General features: G+C 40.1%; 1 protein-coding gene across 1 annotated transcript in view; it reads right to left on the minus strand.

Annotated features, from left to right (window-relative positions):
* FOCAD (focadhesin) overlaps positions 1–25,472 on the minus strand; it is an 86,930-nt gene that overhangs the window by 39,947 nt on the left and 21,511 nt on the right. The window contains exons 9-17 of the mRNA XM_018565465.1: positions 20,294–20,428; positions 20,120–20,170; positions 19,818–19,901; positions 10,685–10,817; positions 8,631–8,819; positions 6,992–7,113; positions 5,396–5,488; positions 1,188–1,276; positions 563–604 (exon numbers count right to left, since the gene is read on the minus strand). Coding sequence (XP_018420967.1) covers positions 563–604; positions 1,188–1,276; positions 5,396–5,488; positions 6,992–7,113; positions 8,631–8,819; positions 10,685–10,817; positions 19,818–19,901; positions 20,120–20,170; positions 20,294–20,428 — 938 coding nt within the window. The remainder of the gene's footprint in view (positions 1–562; positions 605–1,187; positions 1,277–5,395; positions 5,489–6,991; positions 7,114–8,630; positions 8,820–10,684; positions 10,818–19,817; positions 19,902–20,119; positions 20,171–20,293; positions 20,429–25,472) is intronic.

A 25,472-nucleotide genomic window follows, 5' to 3' on the forward strand; every position in this document is an offset into this window, starting at 1 on the left:
GTGGAGACTTTAGCATAGAAACTTTGGAGCTCACTTTAGTGCTTTGTAAAGTTTAGTTGTCCTGCTTTCCTGGCATGCAGAACTGCATCATTTATCAGCAAAATAGAAATTTCTATTAACTTTTAGTAAACTTCATTTGTAGTGACCTTTAAATTGTCAGTTGTCTTATGTCCATTGATAAACATTCATGCACATTGTCAGGTGAATTATCAACATTATACACTGCTGTCAATGAACACCTGTAAATCCTGGTAGCAAACACTATTTTATATGGGGTCCATGTTAATAGTATAGGGGTTATTTACAATACCTAGAAGCATCTGCATTGCTTTTAGAAGCCAGTAAGATAATACGTTTCCGAGGCAGGGTGTGTGTGTGTTAAAGAAAGATGTGCCCTCTAAGTAGTGGCATCCTTAGTGCCATTCAGCTCGAAGTTCAAACAGTGGTTAGTCGGGGAGATTCCTAGTCGTTGTACCCTGCCTTTTAACTGCACACAAAGAGTTGGAGCCCTCCCTTTAAAGTGCATACTAAAGGATCAACAAGGCAGTGGCAAATAGCTTACTTGATAGAAGACCTTATTACATCAGTCAGCGCATCTCTCACCCTGAAATGGAAAATTGCAAACGGTCACTAAAACAGAAAAGAAAGTTTAAGCCCCAACTCCTTCAAAAAACATTTTTGTTAGTTTTAGAGTGGAGAAGGGTCAGAACTTCTTTTTTAATTGCTGGCTCTGTCCACTTGGGTGAATTTCCACCTCGCTTCTGGTTTTGTCCGACATCTAGACAGGGAATTTAGGGAAAATCTCCCCAGTAGAAACCCAGACAGGAAAGTAATCCTCACAGAGGTTCTTACCCTTTTCCTACCTACTAAATATAATGGAACTGCTGTCTATGTTCCTCTTGGGAGATTTACTCTTACTCCCTGTTCTTTGTGACACCTGTCAAACAGGAGGTATGACACAATCTGAATGAGAACACATATTAATATAAAATTTACACATAACACTAGAATAGACAAAGTAGCAGCAAAAAGACAATATGCCTGAGCTTCATATTAAGGAGCCATGTTTTTTACATACATCATAGAAAATGCTGCCATTCTGACAATGTGGTATTTGCCAGTTTTTACAATTACAACGATCACTGGATTATAGGGTTAACTGACATAACACATAACCTGCTCCATACCATAGCCATGCCGTGTGTGCTTTATACTGGAGTTCTTGTGGGTCATCCTTTCCATGTTTCAGCTGCATTTCCAGCTCAGCCTGCCTACCCTAGAAAATAAAAAATAAACAGCAAAACCATGATAAAGTGATTCTGTCATGAGAAAATGGAACCTCCATTGCTCACTAGTTACCTGGCTGTGTCTAGCTTCAATACTTTTAAGTAACACATCTGGAATGAACATTGTAAATGAGTGTTAAAAAAAGGGCCAGAATTCTTCACCTTTATACTTGTTCCAGGTCAGAGACTCAGAAAGCATTGAAGCCAAAACTTCAGCATAACAGCCAGACTAATAGCATTCTTAAAGAGGTCAGCAAAGGCATCCCTAATTCTATCAATACAATCCAACTTAATATAAAAGGTAAATTGCCAACAACAAAAGAGTTCCTAGCAAAAATATTATTTCTGAAATGCAGGACACAGGATTGTAAAATAATCTATAATTACAGGAGGTCTGAACGCTGGCAAAAAAAATGTGAAGCAAGCACCAACTGCCATGCCTCAGTTTTGCGAGGAAGTTGTAGATAAGACCAAAAACACAGAGGGGCAGGACTCGTGTCCCTCAGTGGACTCCAAGAAAAAGGTTTTATGGTAAGTGCAAGAATCCTTTTTTTTTTTATATTCTCTATTGAGGGACACAGCATTGCAGAATAGTCTATGACATGTTCAACCATTAAAACAGTCCAACTATGGGGTGGACAAAACCTCTTGGAAACTAATGTGATGGAGGCTTGATGAATAACAAGTTACCAAATATGGAGAAGGAAATTGTCAAGGGAGACATGCAACATCGACCAGGACTAGGAAACTCTAAGAGGAAACTAGTAATTATAGGAGCAATGAGCCTCTACCAAAATGTGGAGGACAACCAATTATCCACCTTAAAAGAAAAACACACGAAGCAATAATAACCTAAAAGGAAATGAATTTAGACCAGCAGTTAGGTTGGTCAACCAAAAGAAAACTATTGGTGTGAAGGCCTAAGCCTATTATACCAAACCCTTAAATTTCAGGAAAATGAAGATAGGACTCTTGAGATATACCCATGGAAATATAAACCAACTAGATAACAGATGGAAGCTTAGATAAGGTATCTTTAACCCTTGACATTAGGACAAGATCGGTCTATAATATGAGGGAAGTTTCCAGACAGGAATTAATTTATAAAAGAGAAGTGCATGGATTTGAGAGTTCTCCAAATATAAAATCGAATAGATTTAGAAGAATTATAGCAATCCAAAATCCTTTAAATGGAAAGAGTAGGGTGATAACACAGAGTAGACGGGGTAAAGTTAAATTGTAACACCTATAGGCGAACCAAAAAAAATGAAGGAATCAATGCTACTTATACCCAAAATCAGTGGCATTACTAGGTGGGTGCAGCCTGCACCTGGGTGACAGTAAAATGACCGACAGTCATTTTGGTGTCACCCCCTCTGAAAAGTCGGGCACTCTGTCATGGACTGAGAGCCCGAAAGTTGCACGAGAGAGAAGGGGACCCAGTGGCATACCTTATCCCACCCGGTCAACATCCCCTCCTCTCTCTGCCAGCGTCCATCACCAAGATGGCCGTCGGCAGGTATCACCAAGCTGGGCGTGCATGCATGTGATGGGTACGGCGGGGTGTCACCTGGTACCCACTCCGGGTGACACCCTGCCCAAAATAGTTAGAATAATGTGATGGCTATATTAAACCCTGCCTGACCAAGAATAACATTTATGATTCTAGGAATTAATATATTCTGGAATGTCATGTGCAAAATCCACAGTCGAGGCATAAGGGTTAGTAATTTGCTTAGGAGCACAAGGAAAAGAAGGTGAGGAATTATGGTCAAGTAAACAGGTGCCACTAAGTCTGCTGGCTTAAAATATCCCATCAAGGGAAAGAACTGTGGCATGATAAAGAGTTGTATTACCTGACCTTTCAGGTAGGTACCATTACCTAGTAAATTATGTTTTCTTGCGAAATAGGACACATCTTCAGGATAATGAATCCCAATGCTCAAATGAGAAAAATGTTATCTGAAGGAGGTGAAAATGGGCTGCTTTGAAAAAGGAGACTGAAGGAGTAGTACTAATCCCAAGGAGAGGGAAGGCATAGTCCCCAATAAGGGAAAAGACTATCAATACAATTGGTAACTATTAAGGTACTAGGGATAACAGTTTTTGTGCCATGGTAAAAAGTATACATACCTGTAATAATAATAATAATTACATTTACTGAAGTATTGGAAATTGTGTTCTATAGATAGAAAGTAAGGTAATTCCTAAAAAAAAAAATCAAGCATCATAAGGAGTAGAATCTCAATAATTGCTAGGAACTCCACAGCAGAGAGTATTGCAGGAGTAAGTGGGATAGCTTGAACAAGAGCAAATTTCTATCCAGGCACAGGTACACAGTATAACCATACAGGTTATGGTGAGAAGGGACTAAAGCAATCAAAAACTCATCCAACCAAATTAGTGGGTAGCACAGTGAAGCCTTCTTAAAACAAAAGATATTTACATGTTTAACACATTCCAAAACTAAGAGGGTTTATCCTCATTTCAGAACAGTGGGTGGATATCCAGGCACTAAAAGTACCCAAGGAATGCTGGCAAAAAAAAACACAAAAGAGTGCAATAATGCCAAAAAAAGGGTAATTTAGAGGTACCAGATCTGTATTTTAAAAAAGGAACATACTGCAAGGATACAGTTAACAAGTGATCCAGTAAAAACAACAGACAGCCTACAATATACAAGATTGGAAGGAGTCTTTATGCAGAGGGCTGAATAGCAGAGACTGAGGATTTGTGGCCCTGAAATCTGCCACTTGCATGGGAAGACTGTGTATATCTAGGAGGAGTTCTGTAGAAGCAGAGGAATAATGAGGTTGCTCTACCTTATCAAAGGACCTCCTGCGGCAGGTAGGTCTCCTGTAGGTGGCAATATAACCCACATATTTTAGACTAAACTACAATCCTGTGTCCCTCAATGGACAATAACAAAAAACATATTTTTGCACGAATTTGCATTTAAACTACCAAGGTACTGTTCTCCATTTCCTGCTAAAAATAAGTGTCAATAATGTAAATTATGGAAAAAGCAATATGCATTAAAATGTCATTCTAAAGCTGCCCATTCGGGTTACAACTTGGTGGTAGAAAATCCTTTTAATTTACCGACAGCCATGCAGTGCAAGGTCCTAACCAACTGGATAATAATTGAATCTATTGTTTAGGCAGGCCCCTAAACTACATTGTCATTGGTAAATCTAAAGGACATTGTAAAATCAGACTGTAAGCTGTATGGGCAGCTTTAGAGTGTTTTACTATATACCTTTAGATCTGAAGAAAAGTTTGTGCTAAGGTTATTATAGGATGGGAGGGTAACCTATAATCCAGTGTTGACGAACCTATGGCATGTGAGCCCAGGTTCAGGGGTGGCCTCTAAACAGGCATATTAAATGGCCGCTTGCTCGTTGCTATGACCCTGAGAGCCCCACCAGTGAGCGGCCGTCTAATATGCCCTTTTAGAGGCGCCTCTGCCTGATTGTCACCGGCCCGGATCGCTTACCCAGGAGATCCGAGACAGTCGGACTTGTTTTATTTAGAGAGCGGCAGATTACGTAGCATTATATTATTCTGCATTGCTGGGATTGTCAGTCCTCTATAGCTGATGCTATTATTCTGCATTGCTGTATATTGTATTGCTAGGATTTGTAGTCCTCTATAGTTTGTGGTATTCTGCATTGTTGTATAATGTATTGCTGAGATTAGTTCCTCTACAGGTTGGAGTCAGTGGCAGAACTACCAGGGTCACAGCTGCAACTGGGCCCTGGTGCTCCACCACTGACTCCAAGCTGTAGAGGGACTGTTCCCTTGCAGTGTGCTGCGTGACATGTACCTTAGTAGCACACCGCAATGGAACACTTCACTCATTAGCACAGTACATGTCAGTGTATAGTGTAGTTAAAACCTCTTGTATTGTATTTTTCTTCTAAGATTTAAGCACATAATTAGTTCAGACAGTCGTATGAAGCGTTTTTCTAAAATAAATCATCAGTATTCGGGTCTAATTTCAGGGTTGGCATTCTGAGACACATAAGTTGGTTTAGTCATCCAGTTTGGGCTCAAAAAGGTTTGTCATCACTGCTATAGTCAGTCTTTGCCGTGTGTGCAAAACATACCTGAAGCACAGCATGGAATGCCCTTCCCATGAAGCCAAGCCATGACTGAGGCAACAAAATAGAGCGATGCCATTCCGAGGACTGGATATTTACCTACAGGACACACATGTGCAAATGGTAAGTTGTCAATTCGATCAGTATACACTGAGATACAGAAACTGAAGTTATATGCAAATCTGTAAACATGTTTTATCATATGCACAGTCTGAACTGAGTTCTGTAACAGGTTTATCTGTTTTAAGAAAGGACATGTACTGTACTTACCATTAGTGCCTCTGTTGAATGGAATATTCTCTGTCTTGCAAAGCTAGTGCTGTCAGTTGAATAGGCAGAATTCTACACCAATGGGTGTGTTGGATGCTTTCATCTCCGCGCTGTGGCTCCACCAGTTAGCTGCTAAATCACCAGTGTGTCTCCAAAAATCTGAAGGGCCACGTTAGTGACGTAGCGGCTGACAAGTGGAACCATAGGGGGCAGGCATCCAACACACTGGGAAGTGAAGATTCTAGCTCTGCAAGAAAGGAAAGAAGCAAAGCTTGGGTACACAAAATGACATGCTTGTAAGTACAATATGTTTTTTTAAAGAGGCACTTTTTTCACCATCGATGTATCTTAACAAGTGTATTTTTAAATATCACACCCATCTTACTAAAAATAATACTTTGGAGTTTATTTTCTTTGGTGGGTGGGGGTGGGGGGGAGTTAACTGGCCCACATTTTGTCTTTGATGAAATCTGTCTGTAGATGGGCAATAGCAGAGTCACAATAGAACAGTACTGACTGTGTTTCAGTTGGTTACTGGCAAAAATAATTTTTCAGTTCCTATTCTTTTCTGCTAAATGAGTTATTATAGGGTAAGCCCCCTTTCACATGGGCTGATCAAGAGGTGATCCATATACGATCTCCTCCTAGATCGGAGCAGTACGGATCGCATTGTCACCGCTGTGACATCCATGTCTGTCCAGTTTTTTTCCTCTTGCGATGCAGGAAAGTAGTAATTATGCCAGAGCCCATGTTGGTCTATGGGGAGTCAGATATAAACAGACATGTTGACCTCTGATCTGGCACAATCAGGTCCGGCAAAATGGATCTCGGATTCATTTGTTTTCTGGACCTGGCAAGAGTTGGGGGTAACCGGGTGTAGACGCCTTTCCGTTTACACACGGCTGCCCATGGACTAGCATTGGGCATCCGACCGGGTCCACTTGAAAGACTGACAGGTAGACCCGATTGGACTGCCCATGTGGAAGTCAATGCACATTCTTGGGAAAAGTATTTGCTTAAAAAGCTGAGCATATAAAAAGAAAAATGGCTGTTCGTTGGTGTGAATTAATCAGAAGCTCTCATTAATTATATGGGCACCTTTACAAAATAACTAAAGATTAGCACACAAATAACATTTTAAAAGATTAAACATTTCTTTTTTTTAAATTGAATAACAATGCCAAAATGATTTTCCTTTTCTTTAAACACAACAATATGTTTTGTTAACAAAGTAACAGAGCAGTAGAGCAGTGCACATTATAACCGTGTGAGCCACATAAATCAGTCAAAGCCAGATCAGTATTGCCATCATTAGAGATTCTTAACACATACCTCATGTATAAGGGCTGTTAACATCTGCTGGTAACTGCGGCCCCTGCTGGCAAGGAAGCGATTGATAGGTCTGCCATCTCTGTCCGTCAGAACAGGCAGGTCATAGCACAGCAGCATGCCGGCTGTGAAATTTTACACTTAGTGAGAAAACCCATAAAAAAAATGTATGATGCCTACATGACAGAAAAGCTTCATCTATACAATGAATGCAGTGTTTTATTTATAATGAGTGAATGCAGATTAGGACAGATAAGTACTGAGGTAATAAATTAGGTTTATGCACATTACATCTGTTTGATATAAAAATCATAAGAAACTGGATATTATCACTGTTTCCTTAGTAGAGTTGGAAATCAGCGGGATGTATGATTCATTCACAGTTGTTTTCTTTGTTTGTTTTACCATGACCACTGCCAGTAATAGAGTCACATCATCTCTTTGTACTGTCATTTTAAAATCAGCACAACACATTCTACATAAAACAAAAGGACATAAGAAACGTTCTTAAATGTACCTAGCATAGCTTATTTTAATTGCCTGGTAAAAGCTACCTCATTAAAAATTGTGGCTCAAACCTTTTCCCAAATGCAGATATTCTACCGCAAAGGAGTGAGATCATTTGTAGATAGTATTTATCTTTTTTTGTGTTATGGTGGAACAGATTTTTGAAATGTCTTTCATGTCTATTGGGATAGCCTCCAGGTTTACTGGTATTGCTATGTTCTGTCTACAGTGGCTTACAGTTATCTGCACTATACCATGGAACTATAGCAGATATACTGGGCTTCAGGCATAAACATAACTACAAGAAAAATGTGTTATAATCTTCCTTTAGTTCTTCCATACCGAACTAAAAACTTTAAATGAAAAATCTGAGCGGCTGGCAGAGGCAACTGTTAGGGCTGATGCAACGAAAATGGTAAAAAGTGGATAATAAGTGGGTAACTCCAGTTTTTGTGCAGATAAGCACAAAACTGGAGTTACTGTTACTGGAGAAATGTAACAAGAATTTTGATTGGTTGCTATGGTTAACAGTTCCAATTGTGTGCTCATTTTTCTTTACCCAGTTTTTAATCAATCAGCCACACAGTCTTCATGTGATTATTCGAATGTCAACTGTACAAGTAGATAACTACAGACCGCTACTGATAGACTGCGTGATCATGTCAACAGATGAGGACTAGATTTCACAATTATCTACCCTGCCTTAAGGTGCCAATACACCTTACAATTATCTGCAGATTTTCTGAGGTCAGATGGAAAAAGTGCAACAGATTGGCCCAGGCGGAGGTTACTCCATCCACACAGTTAAGTGTAGATGGAGGAATCTGTTACACCTTTTTCATCTGACCACAGAAAATCTGCAGATAATTGTAAGGTGTATGGCCAGCTTTATAATATCATCTAACATGTGGAGTAAAGTGGAGTTACACCTAACAGATTTACTTCCCACAGCAGTTACAGTTCATCCCAAGATTTATTTTCAACAGCAGTTATAGCCCACCCCAGGATTCACATCCCAAAGAAGTAATAGATCATTCAGGGATTAACTTTCCACAGCAGCAAAAGTTTATCTCATTGTTCACCTACTTACAATACCACAAGAGTAAATGATACGGGAGTCTAAGACCATCATCACCTGCAAGTCCAGGTTTCAGACCAGGCTGTCTGTTCTTCTCATACATCTTCAGCATGAAGCTTGGAATTCCTGCAACGGTTTTCCCCTGGTCAGATCGTATTGTTCCACCACGGAGGGCATTATGGTATATGCCACGTGGCATACGACTCATTTCTTGCTTCACCAAAGATGAGAGGAACTCTTCATATGCTAAATAAAAATGTAATGCATCATTAGGAAAGGAAGTGGTTGTGCAGTAGTACTGTTCCTCTCCTGGTATGGTAGTGACTGCACTTTAAACTATAACAAAGTAGTGTGAGAATTTTCCTGACTTCAGTAATGATATTTTTAATAAATAAAATAATTCCAGCTATTTTTATTGGAACAACAATACTAAGACCAAAGGGCATGTTTAATCAATTTTTAAAGTCAATAGTAGTGGTAGGTTCCCTTTAAAGCTAATAATACTCACCCATCCTGAGACTGCTGGTAGAGATATTGTGTCCTGGAATGTCTGGAGTTTTTTTTGTTTTCTTTTTACTTTTGTCAACCACAAAGGTTCTCTTAACTATACCAGGTCCAAATTTGAGATGCTGAACTTTTGAACTCTTTTATTCAGTTCATGTGCCAAGTACATGTCCGGGACAATACAGCCATTCCTTGGATAAAGTAGCTTTTCAAATTCTTCAAATTTCACTTATCAGTCAACGTTACCATGTTTTCAAATTCAACTCATTTTTCTTGTGTCTTCCCTTTTAAAAGGTAACTCTAATTGTATTAAACAATTGCTACAACATATATCATAGCTATACAAGCTATTTTGTAATGTAAATTATATAAAAATTACCTTTTCAGTTCAATCTGCACCCAGCTTAACAGTAATCTATACAACATTGGGGCACACCAAAAATATAATTTCAGCAGTTTTACTCCCATTGCAACACTGGGGCAGATCATGTGACTATAAGAGAAAGACCATCCCACAACACTCTTAAGAAGCTGAAAAAAGTAGAAAGTAAATACAACCCATGTGTGACCTTTAATACAAATAGCTGCAGGTAGGATTCAGCAATAATGTTTGCTAAAATTTTAGCAAAGCATGTAGCTTACCAGGGGAAGATTGTTCTTTTCAAAGCACAAATGGTGTTAAACTTTAATTAGAAGTAGAAAAAGAAGGCATTTTAATTTACTCCTTTATAATAAATAAGCAGATATTAAATTACTTCACGGCCGCCCAAAGAGATTTTCTGGGAGGACCCACACCACAACATAGTAGAAATACAACCAAAGAGAAAGATAGTGGGGTTTTGCATGAGTCACCCTTGTTGGAAATAGAACAATATAAGGATAAAATGTACAATATTTTATTTACACATCTATTAAAACTGTTCTCAACTAAAAACATAAATCAACAGTGTCATGTTAGCAGGCAATACGTCAGTAGAACAACCACATTTTTCAACTAGATTATATATATATCTATATCAAGTCCAAACTAGTGGAGGATGTGCATTTGTTTCAATGGAATGCTGACAAATTATTTTTAACTCAACGCGTTTCACCTTTGTTGGCGTCCTCAAGGAGAGGGACTTAATGCCTAGAGGTGGACCCGCTATGCCATGGACACAAAAAGACATCAGAGCCTAGTGTCCATCACCCCCCATCACACTGAGACGGTTGGGACCCCACTCGAAACCACCACAGTGTGGTGCATTATGTGATCTTGCAAAAAAAAGCGCAGCCAGCGTCCCAATTTTAATAGATGTGTAAATTAAATATTGTAAATGTAATCCCTTTAATTTATTGTCCTTATATTGTCAGTCTAATATTAACAACAAGGGCAACTCATGCAAAACCCCACTACTGTATCTTTCTCTTTGGGTTATATCTTTTATAATAAAGTTTTACAATAAAGCCATTTTTATGGAGCTGCTTTGAACATCCAGGGGATTTCCATGCGACTCTTGCAACTCTTATTGCGGGCCGGGCCTGACACTAACACCGAGAAATGGATTCATGGCAGATGTAATGATTTCTTTTTATTCCTTAGGAATAAATAAAGAGGCTTTTCTTACCTGGCAATACAGGAGATGGAGTTAGTGCCATCAGTTTTATATATGAGGAGCCAGGTACGGAAAGGTCCACTTCCTTTTCATCCTCTTCTCCAGCCAAATCAGACTCTTCTGGTGGGATTATCTCTGGCCTAGCCTAATTGAAACCAAATAATTTGTATTGAAATGATGATCAGAACATTTAGATTTTTTTTTACTAGGAAACTTTTTAAATTTTTTTTAATGAGATAAATACAGTATATAAAGAGAGTATACAAAAACTAAACCAAATAAAATGTGTCAATCTTAAATGCAGCAGATTTAACCAGATTCACCAAATACTAACATAAACTAGGGCTGAAACCAGGGGTGTATCTACTGCAAGGCAAACTAGGCATCTGCCTAGGGCGGCACTTTCCAGGGGGATGCCAAAAAATTCTGCCCCCCAAACCAGTTAAGTAAGAGAAAAAAAGAAATTATATAATAAATTATTCATAAATTACTGCCAGTACTCCTGGACCTGGTGCTTCTTTGACTAGGGGACCAACGTGTCCACCTATGCCGCCTACTCCAACATATATGCCGGCTGCAGCTCTTTCCTCTTCCTGGTCAACATGCTGTGCAATGTATTGGTGTCACTTTCATCTGGATGCATTGGCAGTTCGTGCGCCAGACCTTCCTGGGTAACCGGCACCCACATCTCTGACTTCAGGCAGCGTAAGATCTTCCGCAGGACACCAGGGCTGAGATCCAGATGGTCATCCAAACAGACCCCTGACATTTCCCTTTTAAAATAGAAAAGAAATTGAGGACACCAAATCCTCAATTTCTTTTTCAGCATCCTCAGCACTCAATGAATGGGAAGCTCTCAGTACAGAGGCTTCCCATTCAAATACTTACTATCAATAGTTTCTGAATGGGGAGGAGCCTCTGTACTGAGTGCTTCTCCCCATTGAGGAAATCTTGAATGAACACGCTGTGATGTAAATCACAGCCTGGTTATTCATAACTGGGGACACATAGTAGTATGTGTCCCCAGTTATTTACAAACACTGGAGTGATCAGATGATCGCTGTGCGCCCTGTGCGGCCGCACAGCTCGCACACCCCTAAGGCCGGCCCTGACCGGTTTATTCTGAAGTAAACTTTATGTCTGTAATACTGCATTTGTGTACTTTATTTTAAATAAATGATGGTGTTAATGTTTTTTAATTTTATCCGATTAATCAAAAAAATTATCGACCAACTAATCTATTATGAAAATCTTCATATCAGGAAAGTCAAACATCCTTACTTTCATAATTGTACCTGGTAAGCGTCACAAAGTCAAAAGGTAAACACGACAGCCAGCAAGTTAGTATTAGCAAAAGAAGAAGTAGCTATGGCACCATTTATGCTTCCCTTAGTAAAGGTTTTAAAGCAAATTCAGTCTTAGGCTTTGACACCTGAACCCACAGTAACAATCAATATATATTTGTACAAGTTATATATTGCTGGTGTTCATTGGGATTATATTACTTGTTCAAGCTATAAACTACATTTTACAAATGTCACACACAGGAGAGTGGCACAACTACAAAAAAAGTGTCAAACTATTGGCTTTAAACAGAGGTTAGCATTTACAAAGAAACAGCAACCCCCAATAACCCATGCTACACAGTATATGGTGAAATACCGTACTTGTTGAGTAAACATAATGGCAAACACCCTTACGGTACTACCAGCATATACTCATCAAAGGTGTAGTTTAAATCTTGGATTTCTCATTAGATATGCATCACATATAACATGCACACAAACGATTGAGCTAGCACAATTCTCTATCTGCAAGTAATGAAAAATACTAGCAAAACCCATTTAGCATAACTGTGTTGGGAAAAAGTACTCTTTTATGAATTCCACATGTGGGTTCTTCTCCATGTAATCATTTAATGTGCTATTTATTTCTGAATTTAACATATGCATAAGCCAAGAAGAAGCTCACATAACATATTATATTACCGATTGCAGGGCTCCAAATCTTTTCCCCCTGTGGTTTCCCTGGTTAAATGTGCACAGGACACGTATATTTTGTAGCAGAATGTTTTTCAATCTGGGTGTGGATAGAAGTTGCCTGAACTATGGTTTTATCTAAAATTTCCCACAGATAGCCTAACAAAAGCCAAAAGAAACATAGGAGGTTAGCGATATAACCAATACCGTAAGGTATACTATGAGAAACGAAATATCTGTTCCATTAGGAGGCCTGTGATGACCTGGTGTCCTGAGCTAAGCAATCAACACAAGGACAAATTACTGAGCTTGCAGTCTGAGAATTTTCTCTGAGCATAGTAAATATGAGGAAAATTCACTTTGCAAAGAATACCCATTTGACAAGCAAGGAAAATTAAGAAAAGTATATTTTTTCTTGAACGTGATTGGATGATGGAATTCAGCAGAGCTTCATCTCATTCACCAAGCTAAGGGGGATATTCCCTTCCAAAGTGAATAGCCTACTTCCTTTTGGTAAATCAATCCCACTATGTCTTATGGTGCTGCACTATCAAACCCACTATGTCTTATCATATACACTATATTACCAAAAGTATTGGGACACCTGCCTTTACACACACATGAACTTTAATGGCATCCCAGTCTTAGTCCGTAGGGTTTAATATTGAGTTGGCCCACCCTTTGCTGCTACAACAGCTTCAACTCTTCTGGGAAGGCTGTCCACAAGGTTTAGGAGTGTGTCTATGGGAATGTTTGACCATTCTTCCAGAAGCGCATTTGTGAGGTCAGGTACTGATGTTGGACGAGAAGGCCTGGCTCGCAGTCTCCGCTCTAATTCATCGCAAAAGGTTTTCTATCGGGTTGTGGTCAGGACTCTGTGCAGGCCAGTCACGTTCCTCCACCCAACTCGCTCATCCATGTTTTTTTGGACCTTACTTTGTGCTCTGGTGCGCAACGATGTTGGAACAGGAAGGGGCCATCCTTAAACTGTTTCTACAAAGTTGGCAGCATAAAATTGCCAAAATGTCTTGGTATGCTGATGCCTGAAGAGTTCCCTTCACTGGAAAACTAAGGGGCCAAGCCCAACCCCTGAAAAACAACCCCACACCATAATCCCCCTCCACCAAACTTTACACTTGGCACAATGCAGTCAGGCAAGTACCGTTCTCCGGGCAAACGCCAAACCCAGACACGTCCATCGGATTGCCAGACAAAGAAGCGCGATTCGTCACTCCAGAGAACACGTCTCCACTTCTCTAGAGTCCAGTGGCGGCGTGCTTTACGCCACTGCATCCGACGCTTTGCATTGCACTTGGTGATGTAAGACTTGGATCCAGAAGCTCAGCCATGGAAACCCATTCCGTGAAGCTCTCTACGCACTGTTATTGTGCCAATCTGAAGGCCACACGAAGTTTGGAGTTCTGTAGCTATTGACTCTGCAGACAATTGGCGACTTCTGCGCACTGTGCACTTCAGCATGCGCTGATCCCACTCTGTCATTTTACGTGGCCTACCACTTCGTGGCTGAGTTGCTCTTGTTCCCAGTTGCTTTCACTTAGTTATAATTCCACTAACAGTTGACTGTGGAAAATTTAGTAGCAAGGAAATTTCACGGAACACCTGAATCCAATGATTTGGAGGGGTGTCCCAATACTTTTGGTAATATAGTGTATTTACAGCCATAAAGGCAGTCATGTTATAAAAAAAGCTACATGTCTGCATTTGCTGACAATGCTAAAAGTAAAGAAAACGTCATATTTCACTGAACATGTGCTACTGTTCTTTATTAGTAAAACAAGTGAGATAATGTTTCAAAGTCTATACTTTTGGAAATAGAAAGGAAGTCTATACTTTTGTTACAGGAAATCACAGTTATAAGACAGTGCACAGTACGGGCTGGCCATAAACTATGAGATATACACCTGGTAACAGTGGACAGCAGAATATTTGTCTGTGCTTACACAAACTGCGTCAGCATTGGGCCCTGTTCATGGATTGGAATTGCAATGCAGATATTGGGCACAAACCACTAGCACCCTCTAGCAGGACAAATACCCACTATAATTGCAAATAATGCTCACAATTGGGAGCACTGCTTGTTTATATTGATCTATTTGAGCAGTTTATCGAGTAGAGCACTGGAAAGAGAAATTATGATGGGCGATGTACAGTAACCCAGAGTAACCAAGTTTAAGTTAATAGCAAGAAGTCTGATTGATGATCATAGTGTCTATGAATGCATCCCAGCCTATGATCGAGCAAGGTGTTGATCATCTAATATCTATGGTTCACCAGAAGCAAAAGCTAGCCGGGGCCTCTCAGGTAAAGTAGCAATCAGACAGATTGGAAAATTGTATCCGATTGCTACTGTTTTCCTCTCTGATAAGCCAGTGATACAACAATAATGTAGGTCCTCCATGGCCTAAACTTTAATGGCCACACAATGTGATTTTTCTTGTTTAGGGACACTGGTGTCAACACAGACCTCATTAGTCGTCATATCTGATCATCCTCCAATGTATATGGTGGCCTTAACCATAACACTAAACCTACTTTTAAAACCTTTCATATGATAAAAGCACTGGCAGGATGATCACCATACTGCTGTATGACGAAGAGTAACAATATCAGGGTTGAAGGACAATAACGTCAGAAAGACAGACTGTGTTAAAAGAATTGAACCTTTCAGCTACAAAGAAGTTCAACTAATTGGAAATACAATTATAATAAAAAGAGTTCTAAAATATACTTCACAAATTAAAACAGGTATAAAATGCTAATCAATTCTTCCATTCAGTAGCTAAAAGAATTGTACAACACTGCGAGAATGACAAGTGCAATGAAGCCTACAAGCAAAAATGCCCACTCCCATGACTCTGCAGATCCTATTAAAATTGTTAGACCGCATGTTACAAAGTGAACTCTTCAACTCTATTAAGTCCTCTCCACTTCTTTAGAAGGTGTGTACTATGTGGCAAGGTTAACTTTGTGGTAATTAGAAAGGAATTATGATGGAGTAGGCTGTTGAGATAATCAGTCTGAGTGATTCATTTACTTCTAGACCTTGTGAAAAGCAGCAAACACATTTCGCCAATTAAGGATGCTTTTGTTGGTGAATGGAGGCTTTCCGACAGCAGGTGAAGATGTGTTTACTCGAGACGAAGGAGGGAAAAAAAACTGCACTTTTTAATGGCAAGAGATTTCATCACCTTCGCCATTGTACTTGCAAGACTTCCCTTTGCAGTCAGAATGCTAATTTTTAACACGCAAGCATTTCTAGTATTCCTCGGAATGAAATATAGGCATGAGCAAACACAAATATTTGTTGAAATCTTATACAATGAAAAATGGCAAAATCCTATATCCACAGGCCAAGGTATTAGAAGCAGTTACTACACTGCACCACTAAATGCCTGTTTTAATAAGATATCTGTAAAATGAAGGTTCCTCAAATATGACTGCCCTTTCTCCTAAAATCTGCTGACACTCCAAGTTCTACGCCTGATTTCAAAAGTTCTCCTGAGAAATATTATGCTGAACTGATTAAACAAATATTTCTAGCGTGATAGAAAAAAAAAACCTCTACAACTGGTTTTACTGAAAGGCTTGACATGTTGAAAAAGGGTAAATTAAAACATGTAAAGCACAATGAGGGGAATTTCACCCAAACTGGAGCTGACAAAATCTGGAGCAGCTGTGCATCAGCTTCTAGCTTTCATTTTCAAATCTTAACTGAAGAAACTGAAGAGAGAAGCCGATTGGTTGCCATGGGCAACTGCTCCAGATTTTGTCTGCTCCAATTTTGATAAATTCCCCTCATTGTTTTTTTGTGCATTACTATTGCCATTCGGGGCAAAGTGGCAGGTCGTCTTTATAGTCTAAAAATATGGTAAAAATGGAAAAGCGCACTACATGAAGTAACAACTTCTGGGGACGTGGGTACAAATGGTTGAAAAACAGTGTGCAAGCTCTATGGTGAACAGGGTGAGGAGCCCTGTATGGAGGGACAATACACAAATCCTTTTTAGAGCGCTACTACTGTATGGATAAACTCACGTTTGAGGTGTCACTGTGTCTCAGGAAGAGGTCCTCTGTAATCCCTGTATAAAACGTAAAATAGCCAGGGTACAGGGTGGGGTAAAAATGGGGTGGATGGGTGCGTGCCTAGATGGACTTCGGCTGGCAAGAATGGTGAAATGCTGGGGCTTGTTCGGACTCAGCTGGCCAGGCTGAGCCGCAACAGCAGTGTGAGGTGTACGCTGAATGAATGTCAGTGGATCGGGCTGCACGGGAGACTGCAAATGGGTACAAAGGTACCGCGGTGTAGTGGAGTCAGCTGAATGCTCAGAGCCGTCTGTGAAAATGGTGCTCAGTGCGTTCAGATGGCGCTACGCGTTTCGAGGCCCCTGCCTCTTTGTCAAGCTAGAATAGACGTATTCCAGCTTGACAAGGCGTTTCGAGGCCCCTGCCTCTTTGTCAAGCTGGAATAGACGTATTCCAGCTTGACAAAGAGGACGGGGCCTCGAACAGCGTGCCACCATCTGAACGCACTGAGCACCATCTTCACAGACGGCTCTGAGCATTCAGCTGACTCAACTACACCGCGGTACCTTTATACCCATTTGTGGTCTCCCGTGCAGCCCGATCATTCAGTGTGCACCTCACACTGCTGTTGCGGCTCAGCCTGGCCAGCTGAGTCCGCACAGCCCCAGCATTTCACCATTCTTGCCAGCCGAAGTCCATCTAGGCACGCACCCATGCACCCCATTTTCACCCCACCCTGTACCCTGGCAATTTTACGTTTTATACAGCGATTACAGAGGACCTCTTCCTGAGACACAGTGACACCTCAAACGTGAGTTTATCCATACAGTAATAGCGCTCTAAAAATTATTTGTGTAAGGTCATCTTTATAGGGCATCCCCACACCCATTCATACTTCCCCAATGTTCCCCCTCCGCTCTGATCAACTGGCAGAACCCTCAGAAATACTCAGTTTGCCAGTTAGCCATAATTTTGCTATCTCCCTTTTGGCGGATGTCAGGATGTGTAGGGATAGTTTAAATGCGGTCCTGGAGAGGCCCATAGGTTTGCAGTTGAGAAGGGTGAATTTGGGGTCCTTGTTAAATGGACAAGTGTAAGAGAGAAGAGAACAGACAAAAAACACGGTCCCAAAACCTATCGGCAGTCGAGCACTGCCACCATATGTGGAAGAAGGTACCCAGCTCGGAGCATCCCCGGAAACAGAGCGGTGAGGAATTCAGTTGGGGTGTCATGACCCCCTGGGGTGCAGGTTATCCGGACCCACTGCTTTGTTTGCATTGAGCATTTTAAGTCTTTGTTGTATCCCGGTTTCTAAATGGGCATAACCCCTGTCAACTTTATCTGCCACTTGTCCATCTATTCCTGTTCTGGTGACAACCCAAAATGTGTGTTTTTATATCATTTCCAGTGACAACTGTCACCAAGACCAATAGAGAGGGTGAATCTCGTTAACGGGAACACAGACAGATTGAAAACCTGACACTGGTCTAATCCTACTTCACCCCATCAAAACTAAAAAAAGTTTTTGCTTCAGTTCTACTTTTGAAAGCATACACTATATTACCAAAATTATTGGGACACCCCTCCAAATCATTGGATTCAAGTGTTCCAATCACCTCCATGGCCACAGGTGCATAAAATCAAGCACCTAGGCATGCAGACTGCTTCTACAAACATCTGTGAAAGAATGGGTCGCTCTAAGGAGCTCAGTGAATTCAAGCGTGGTACCCTGATAGGTTGCCACCTGTGCAATAAGCCCATTCGTGAAATTGCCTTGCTACTAACAGCAACTCTGCCACGAAACATGACTGCTGAAATAAAAAGGGCATGGGCAACGCAGCATGGATATAGGTGGTGGTTAAGCAATGTGAGACTCTATATACAGTTAAGCAAATTTCAACAGAAGTTACACAAAAAAGGAAATGTAGTTTATGAGAATAGGGTTCTCAGCTGTCTGGGTAAAGCAGTAACGTTAAATGGGTATACAATGAGAGAACGAAGGACCAACTGTGTAGAGAAACAAAAACATTTACAGGAAGGTACTGCCCATTATAACTGCTTGACTTTTTAAAATCTTTTCCCCTCGTTCCTTGCTCCTGAGCACTGTCAACAAATTATTATTCCTTTTAGGTTTACCAGAGGAACTTCATAGACTTCAGCAGATTACAGTGAATGTTTTCAACAATAAAACTGTAGATATTTACAGGGCAATCACACAAATAATTGAGACATTATTGCTTACAAACAGCACATTGATTTGTTCATCCTACTTGTAATCTCAATTACTATGATATCAACAATGCAATTAACAAGATCATGCTGCTTAAAAGAGCTCAATAATAGCCAGTCCTCGGTTTTATCAACCTCCCCATGTGGTAACGTTGCAGTTACTGCCCAAACTCATGAAACATTAAATGCTAGAATAAACCACAACTTCACTATTCCATATCACAAAATATAAACTATCAGAGCTTTGACCAAAGAATGTAGTGAAAATTTTCGATTCTCTAGATTTCCAAACAAAAGATCTTTCTTTACTACCCAATAATGCCATTAGAGACTTGACGAATATCGAACAAAATTTCATTTTATTTTAACATTCGATTTTTAATTACGTTCATTTGAGAAAAATTTCCATCTTGCTCATTCAAAATTTTTCGTTTAATCATCGATTTGACCCCATCAACTAATAGAACGTCGAACAAAAGATCTTTTATACGAAAGTTCATTGGGAAATCTACTAGCGTATGGCCAGCTTAAGAATCAAATTCTCACTTATTCGCGAAGTAAGGCCTTAGAGGATGAGTAGATATTAAGTCCCTAACTTTAATTCTCTAACTTCTCTCGATCTTCAGCAGTCAGCAGAAACATTCCTGTTGTCAACCAGTTGGGTGTGCAAGGTATGATGGGAATACCACATAAAGTAGAATTACATGCAACTGTACATATTAGAGAATTAATAAGCAATGTTTCAATGTATTTGCTAATTGAATACAGTATATGGCCTAAAATGATTCCATCCGTTTCCTTAGATTCACATGGTTAAAAACGTAGTACTGCATCTTGACATTTTGCAATTAAAACTTGTATTCATAAAAACCAGTAACAGATCCATAACTGACCTGCTCAGGCAGATGAAGAATAGTATGTTCATCACCATTAAACTGGCACAGGGACTTGTATGCTGAAGAAGACACAACAACATCCTGACAGAAAAATGAACACATATTTTGAAACAAGAAAAGTTTATCCCAAATTTTGTTTTAACTCAACAGACTTATTAAAGTACCGGTTTCATATAAAATAAATATCTACAAACACTTTATGCCGATACACATTCTCATAATTGTACAACAATTAAGAAATTATATACCATAATAATATTTGCAAAGCAAGTAAAGAGATTTGCACCTAATCATTTTACCTTACTCCGAGTGTGATTCCAGAGGATGCTGATAACTTCAGCTTTAAATTTCTGCAAGAAAAACATTTGCAAACACAAAACCTGTTAAAAGAATATGGCAAATAAAATACAAAATGACAGAAACAAATATGTTTACAAGATAGCGACTAAAAAGATTATGAAAGATGTGTATACCTCATAGTCTTCTGTGTTAACAGTTAAGGAGGGAACCAAGGCAAAGAGCTCATGTAATACTTTGAGAACATGAGGGCGCTTCTCACATGCTAGCTTAGGAGACAAAGCATTCCAGGTAGAACGAATGTCCACTACCTGAGGATGAGAGTATGTACAAGAATTTAAATAAGTTACACTTTATCTACACATAGGGAATTAACACCCAACTGTTTTTTAATTTGTTTTTTTTCCCAATCACATTAGAAAAGAGTAGTAAAATGTAAAATTAAAAGGGAACTCTATCCAACTCTGTCCCTCATTTTGAACCAACAGGGTTATTCGAAAAAAGAGTTTGGAGAAGGCAGGAGAAGTGAACAATCTAGGACAACATTGCCGATTTGGAAAAATTCTCCAATTCAGCTCACTTTCCAGTTCAGCTATGTTGTCCTAGATTGTTCACTTCTCCTGCCTTCTCCAAACTCTTCACCCTTTGGTGAATAACCCTTCAATTCTCTCTGTCCCCATTTTCTCCTTAGTTCTCCCTCTTTTTGGCCGGATGTACAGAAAACTATGAACAGTTTTAGCATACATAAACATCATAAACAATGATATCAAAGCTGTACATACAGCTCTATAAACAAAAAAGGACTTAAGCACATTACAATCTGTGTTATGTATATCGCAAGAAATTAACAGTATACATCTAGACACACAGCGTATGTCAATCAGTCGTCTATTACAAACTATAAAGCGGTGGTCAAACCACCGTTCAGGCTCTGCCTGAACAAAAGAATCTTGTGAAGGATACTTAGTACAAAGAAGAGGGGGTGGAGGGGGAAAAGCAGAATAGATGACAGGGGAAACAGGCCTGGTGGAGGGTTAAATGATGAGTGAATCCAAATGGAAATTTGGGGGCATATAGGAAACAACCCAGGGCTCCCATATTTTTTCGAATTTGGGCAATGAATCTGACTGGATAGGTTTAACTGCTGCAAAGGGGACCGAGGTAGTACGCCATGAGCGTGCAATCACTCTTCTGGCTTCAGTTAGGATATGAGTGACTAGTTTCAATTGAGTCCACGAGCATGATACCAGTTTCTTCCCGAGTAACGCCTCAGTCGGATCCTTACGAAAGGAACGACCTGTTACCGTGTAAATTAGCCGATACACCCTAGACCAGAACCGCCTGATCTTGGGGCACCCCCACCATATGTGGAGGAAGGTCCCGTCAGTCTGGCACCCTCTAAAGCAAAATGGGGACCTGGAGGGAACTGGAGGGAACTGCACTGGCGATTCGCAGAGGAACCAAAGACCATCTCAGTAGAAGCTTAAAGTTCGCTTCCACTGCCCGTACACACGAAGGAAAGGGTACAATTTAACTAACACTAAAACCTTGATCTTATCTCTTATTAGTATAAAGGAAAAATAATGGTGGAATAAAAACAATTCTGGGTTTAACCAACCCCTTCTGCGGATAAATTGTTAATGGTCTGCATAATTGGGAGATAGAGGGAGTAGGTCCGTTGCCTAAATACATTGTGCTGGAAGGTGTCCCTGTGAAGCTCCTGTGAACTCCATGCCCAAGAGGGTTAAAGCAGTGCTGGAAAATAATGGTGGCCACACAAAATATTGACACTTTGGGCCCAATTTGGACATTTTCATTTAGGGGTGTACTCACTTTTGTTGCCAATGGTTTAGACATTAATGGCTGTGTGTTGAGTTATTTTGAGGGGACAGCAAATGTACACTGATATAGAAGCTGTACACTCACTACTTTACATTGTAGCAAAGTGTCATTTCTTCTGTGTCGTCACATAAAATGATATAATAAAATATTTACAAAAATGTGAGCGGTGTACTCACTTCTTTGAGATACTGTAGTATCAGCTTAACACATTAGAACGAAAAAATAAAATAAGACTTTTGCACTTACCCTAAAATCTTTTTCATGAAGTCCATTGAGGGACAGAAGAATTTTAGGGATTCTTAAAAAGTCGGGTTTTACTGCCGCCTACAGGAGAGGTTAGGACACCGGCAAACAAAAAACATAAAGCCAGCCCCTGTATAACCCTGAATCAAAACTCTATGCTTCAGTTTTGTGAGCAAACAGTACAAGAGCCAAAAACACAGAGGGGACGGACCTGTGTTCCTCAGTAAACTTCAAGATTTTACAGTAAAAGATTCTATTTTCTTTATTGTGCATTGAGGGAGGCCAATGATCAAAAAAGAATGTTACTTGAAAGACAACTTATCTCTTAAAAGATACACATGGCTGTGAGAGCCCTCGCATCATAAAATTTAATAGATAGAAGGGAAAACCTGAATCCTTCTTAAGGAGAAGGTAGGATGTTCAAAAGCCTGTGTACACAAGGGTAGGTAGGGGTGAGGATATATCATACCACAAACTGGCAAGGAAAAAACATCAGGACCAAAAAGATGAGAACACGTTCCTTTAGCCAACACCCGTAGCTGCTTTATCAGTGTCATAGCCATACTACAAACCTGCCTAATCAGGTATTAAGTTTATGGTTCTAGGAATTAATAAACTTACCCCTATAAGAGCAGAATCCTCTGCCTTAGTGCAAAGGGAAGGAATCCTAGCATTTGGAATATACCTAGTGCTGATAAGAGAATAGGATGAAGGATGGAATCTAAGGAGACTTCCTCAGAAGACTGCAACTTGGTCACAGAAGAAGAACTATCTTCCAGTAAACTGGTCCCACAAAGGTCTTTGGACCTTTACTATCTCACTTAGGGGAAAATTGCAGCAGGGTAAAGTATGTCCTGCCTACTGTCCCTACAGGGAAGTAAAGCGATGGATACTTTATTGCAAGAAAGAAAGAAGGGGCATTCACGTCCAGCAGCCTCACTGTTCAAAGTGAGGATCATTAGAAGAGAGAAACTGAAAGACAATATCTTGAGTCTAGGAAACACAGTGTGGTCGCTATTGACCACACCACATACTACTCAGCAGGGGGTAAGATTATTTAAATCCTTCTGGGAGGTGAAGATCTTGCAGCTTTCAGATGAAGTCCAGCAGAGGTCATATCAGAAGACTGAATAACATAGGGATTCGCCGATGACTCTGGAACCGTCTCTAATGAAGAACAAAACTCAAGGAGTATGTATGAGGATACATCTGTTAGCACAGTCCTCCCAGGAGAGGGGAATGAGCCCATCCCCACCCTGGCCAAAGTCTGGCAAAAAGCAGGCAAGACTTCTTAGTCTACAGAAACCAGCTTCCCAAGTTCCAGCCTCCCTTACGCAAAAGGGAGAGACTGCACAAGAAGGGGGAACACAGGCTGGCCACTAGTACTTTTGGGACTTTAAAGGGCAAGTTAATTAGATGTTCCTTGGACGTTTAGAATTAAATGGAGATAAATTAAGTATAGATAAAAACAATACAGGAAGAAGTAGTAGTGGGGTAATTAGTGGGCTCACTCCAGTCAACACAGTTAACTTAGTCAAAACAGTCAATATAGGAAATCCTCTGGCCCAAGTGAATATAATTACAAATAAAAGACCTATATCAAGGCCGGACAATAAAAAAAATGGGGAAGAAGAAGTAAACTTTTGTCCCGTAACAAGACAGTAATTAAATGTATGTACACCAACGCTAGAAGTCTAGTAAATAAATTAGAAGAACTTGAAATTAGGCTACTCGAACAGGACTTCAACATAGTGGGTATAGCAGAAACCTGGCTAGACAGCACACATGATTGGGCTACTAATATAGAGGGGTATAACCTGTTCAGGAGGGACAGATGTGGGAAAAGGGGGGGGGGGGTTTGCATCTATGGTAATAAAAATCTAAATATGCATATAAGGGACGATATCACGTCAAATAATGGAAAGGACGTGGAAGCCTTATGGCTGGAGCTAGATATAACTGACACTAGCCGTAAACTTATTATGGGGATTTGCTACAAACCTCCAAATATAGGGGAGGAAGGGGAAGCGAATCTACACTCCCAAATAGAAATAGCTGGGAGGGAGGGAGGGCAATGTAGTCGTGATGGGTGATTTCAATTACCCAGACATCAATTGGGCTAATGGTACCTCAGGTTCAGCAAAGATTTCTGAACATGTTGCAAGACAATTTTATGGACCAGATGGTGGAGGTTCCAACTAGGAAAGATGCCATCCTAGATTTAATTGTCACTAATAATGCAGGGTTAATTGAGGATATTGTAATTGGGGAGGCACTGGGCAATAGTGATCACAATGTGATTACTTTTAATATTGAATACAGGAAATAGAGGTGTGCTGGACGGACTAGAAACCAAAATTTCAGAAAGGCCAACTTTGATAAGCTGCGCAACCTAGTGGGGGAAACAAAATGGGAAAACCTATTTCACAACCGAAACCTGGACCAGATGTGGGACTGTTTTAAAAACACATTACATATTGCTATTTCAAAGTGTATACCTTTGGGTAGCAAAAGCAAAAGACTAAACCAATATGGCTGAATAAAACTGTAAAACAACACGTCAAGGACAAGAGGGAGGCATTTATAAAATATAAGATGGAAAGGACGGCATTAGCGTTCCATAACTACAAAGAATGTAACAAAAAATGTGAAATAGTAATTGAGTGCGAAAAGCACATCGCCACAGTTAGTAAAACAAAAACCCCAAAATTCTACCAATATATTAACAGTAAAAAGGTGAGAAAGGAGCAGATAGGCCCAATAAAGAACGGAAGCGGAAAGTTAGTCACAAATGACAAGGAGAGGGCCGAGGCACTGAATACTTTTTTATCCTCAGTATACACTAAGGAGGGAAACGGGTTTCAACACAAAATATACCCCAGTAGTTGACGGAAACCGGGGTACGACAAAGACTTAAACTACTAAATGCAAATAAAGCAGTGGGTCCAGATAACCTGCACCCCAAGGTACTTAAGAAACTAAGTGAGGTTATAACAAGACCATTATTCCTCATTTTCAAAGACTCAATAATGACTAGTAGAGTCCCAAGTGATTGGCGGAGGGCCACGGTAGTTCCAATATTCAAAAAGGGGGCAAGATGCCAACCTTGGAACTATAGGCCGGTCAGTCTAACATCGGTGGTTTGTAAACTGCTAGAGGGCATAATTAAGGACTATTTGGTAGAATTTATTAAGGATAATGGCATAGTTAATGACAATCAGCATGGGTTCAGGACTAACTTGCTAACCTTTCATAAGGATAAGGACTAAA

The sequence above is a fragment of the Nanorana parkeri genome, unplaced genomic scaffold, assembly GCF_000935625.1.
Source record: "Nanorana parkeri isolate BGI_ZX_2015 unplaced genomic scaffold, ASM93562v1 scaffold850, whole genome shotgun sequence".
Classification (NCBI taxonomy): Eukaryota; Metazoa; Chordata; class Amphibia; order Anura; family Dicroglossidae; genus Nanorana; species Nanorana parkeri.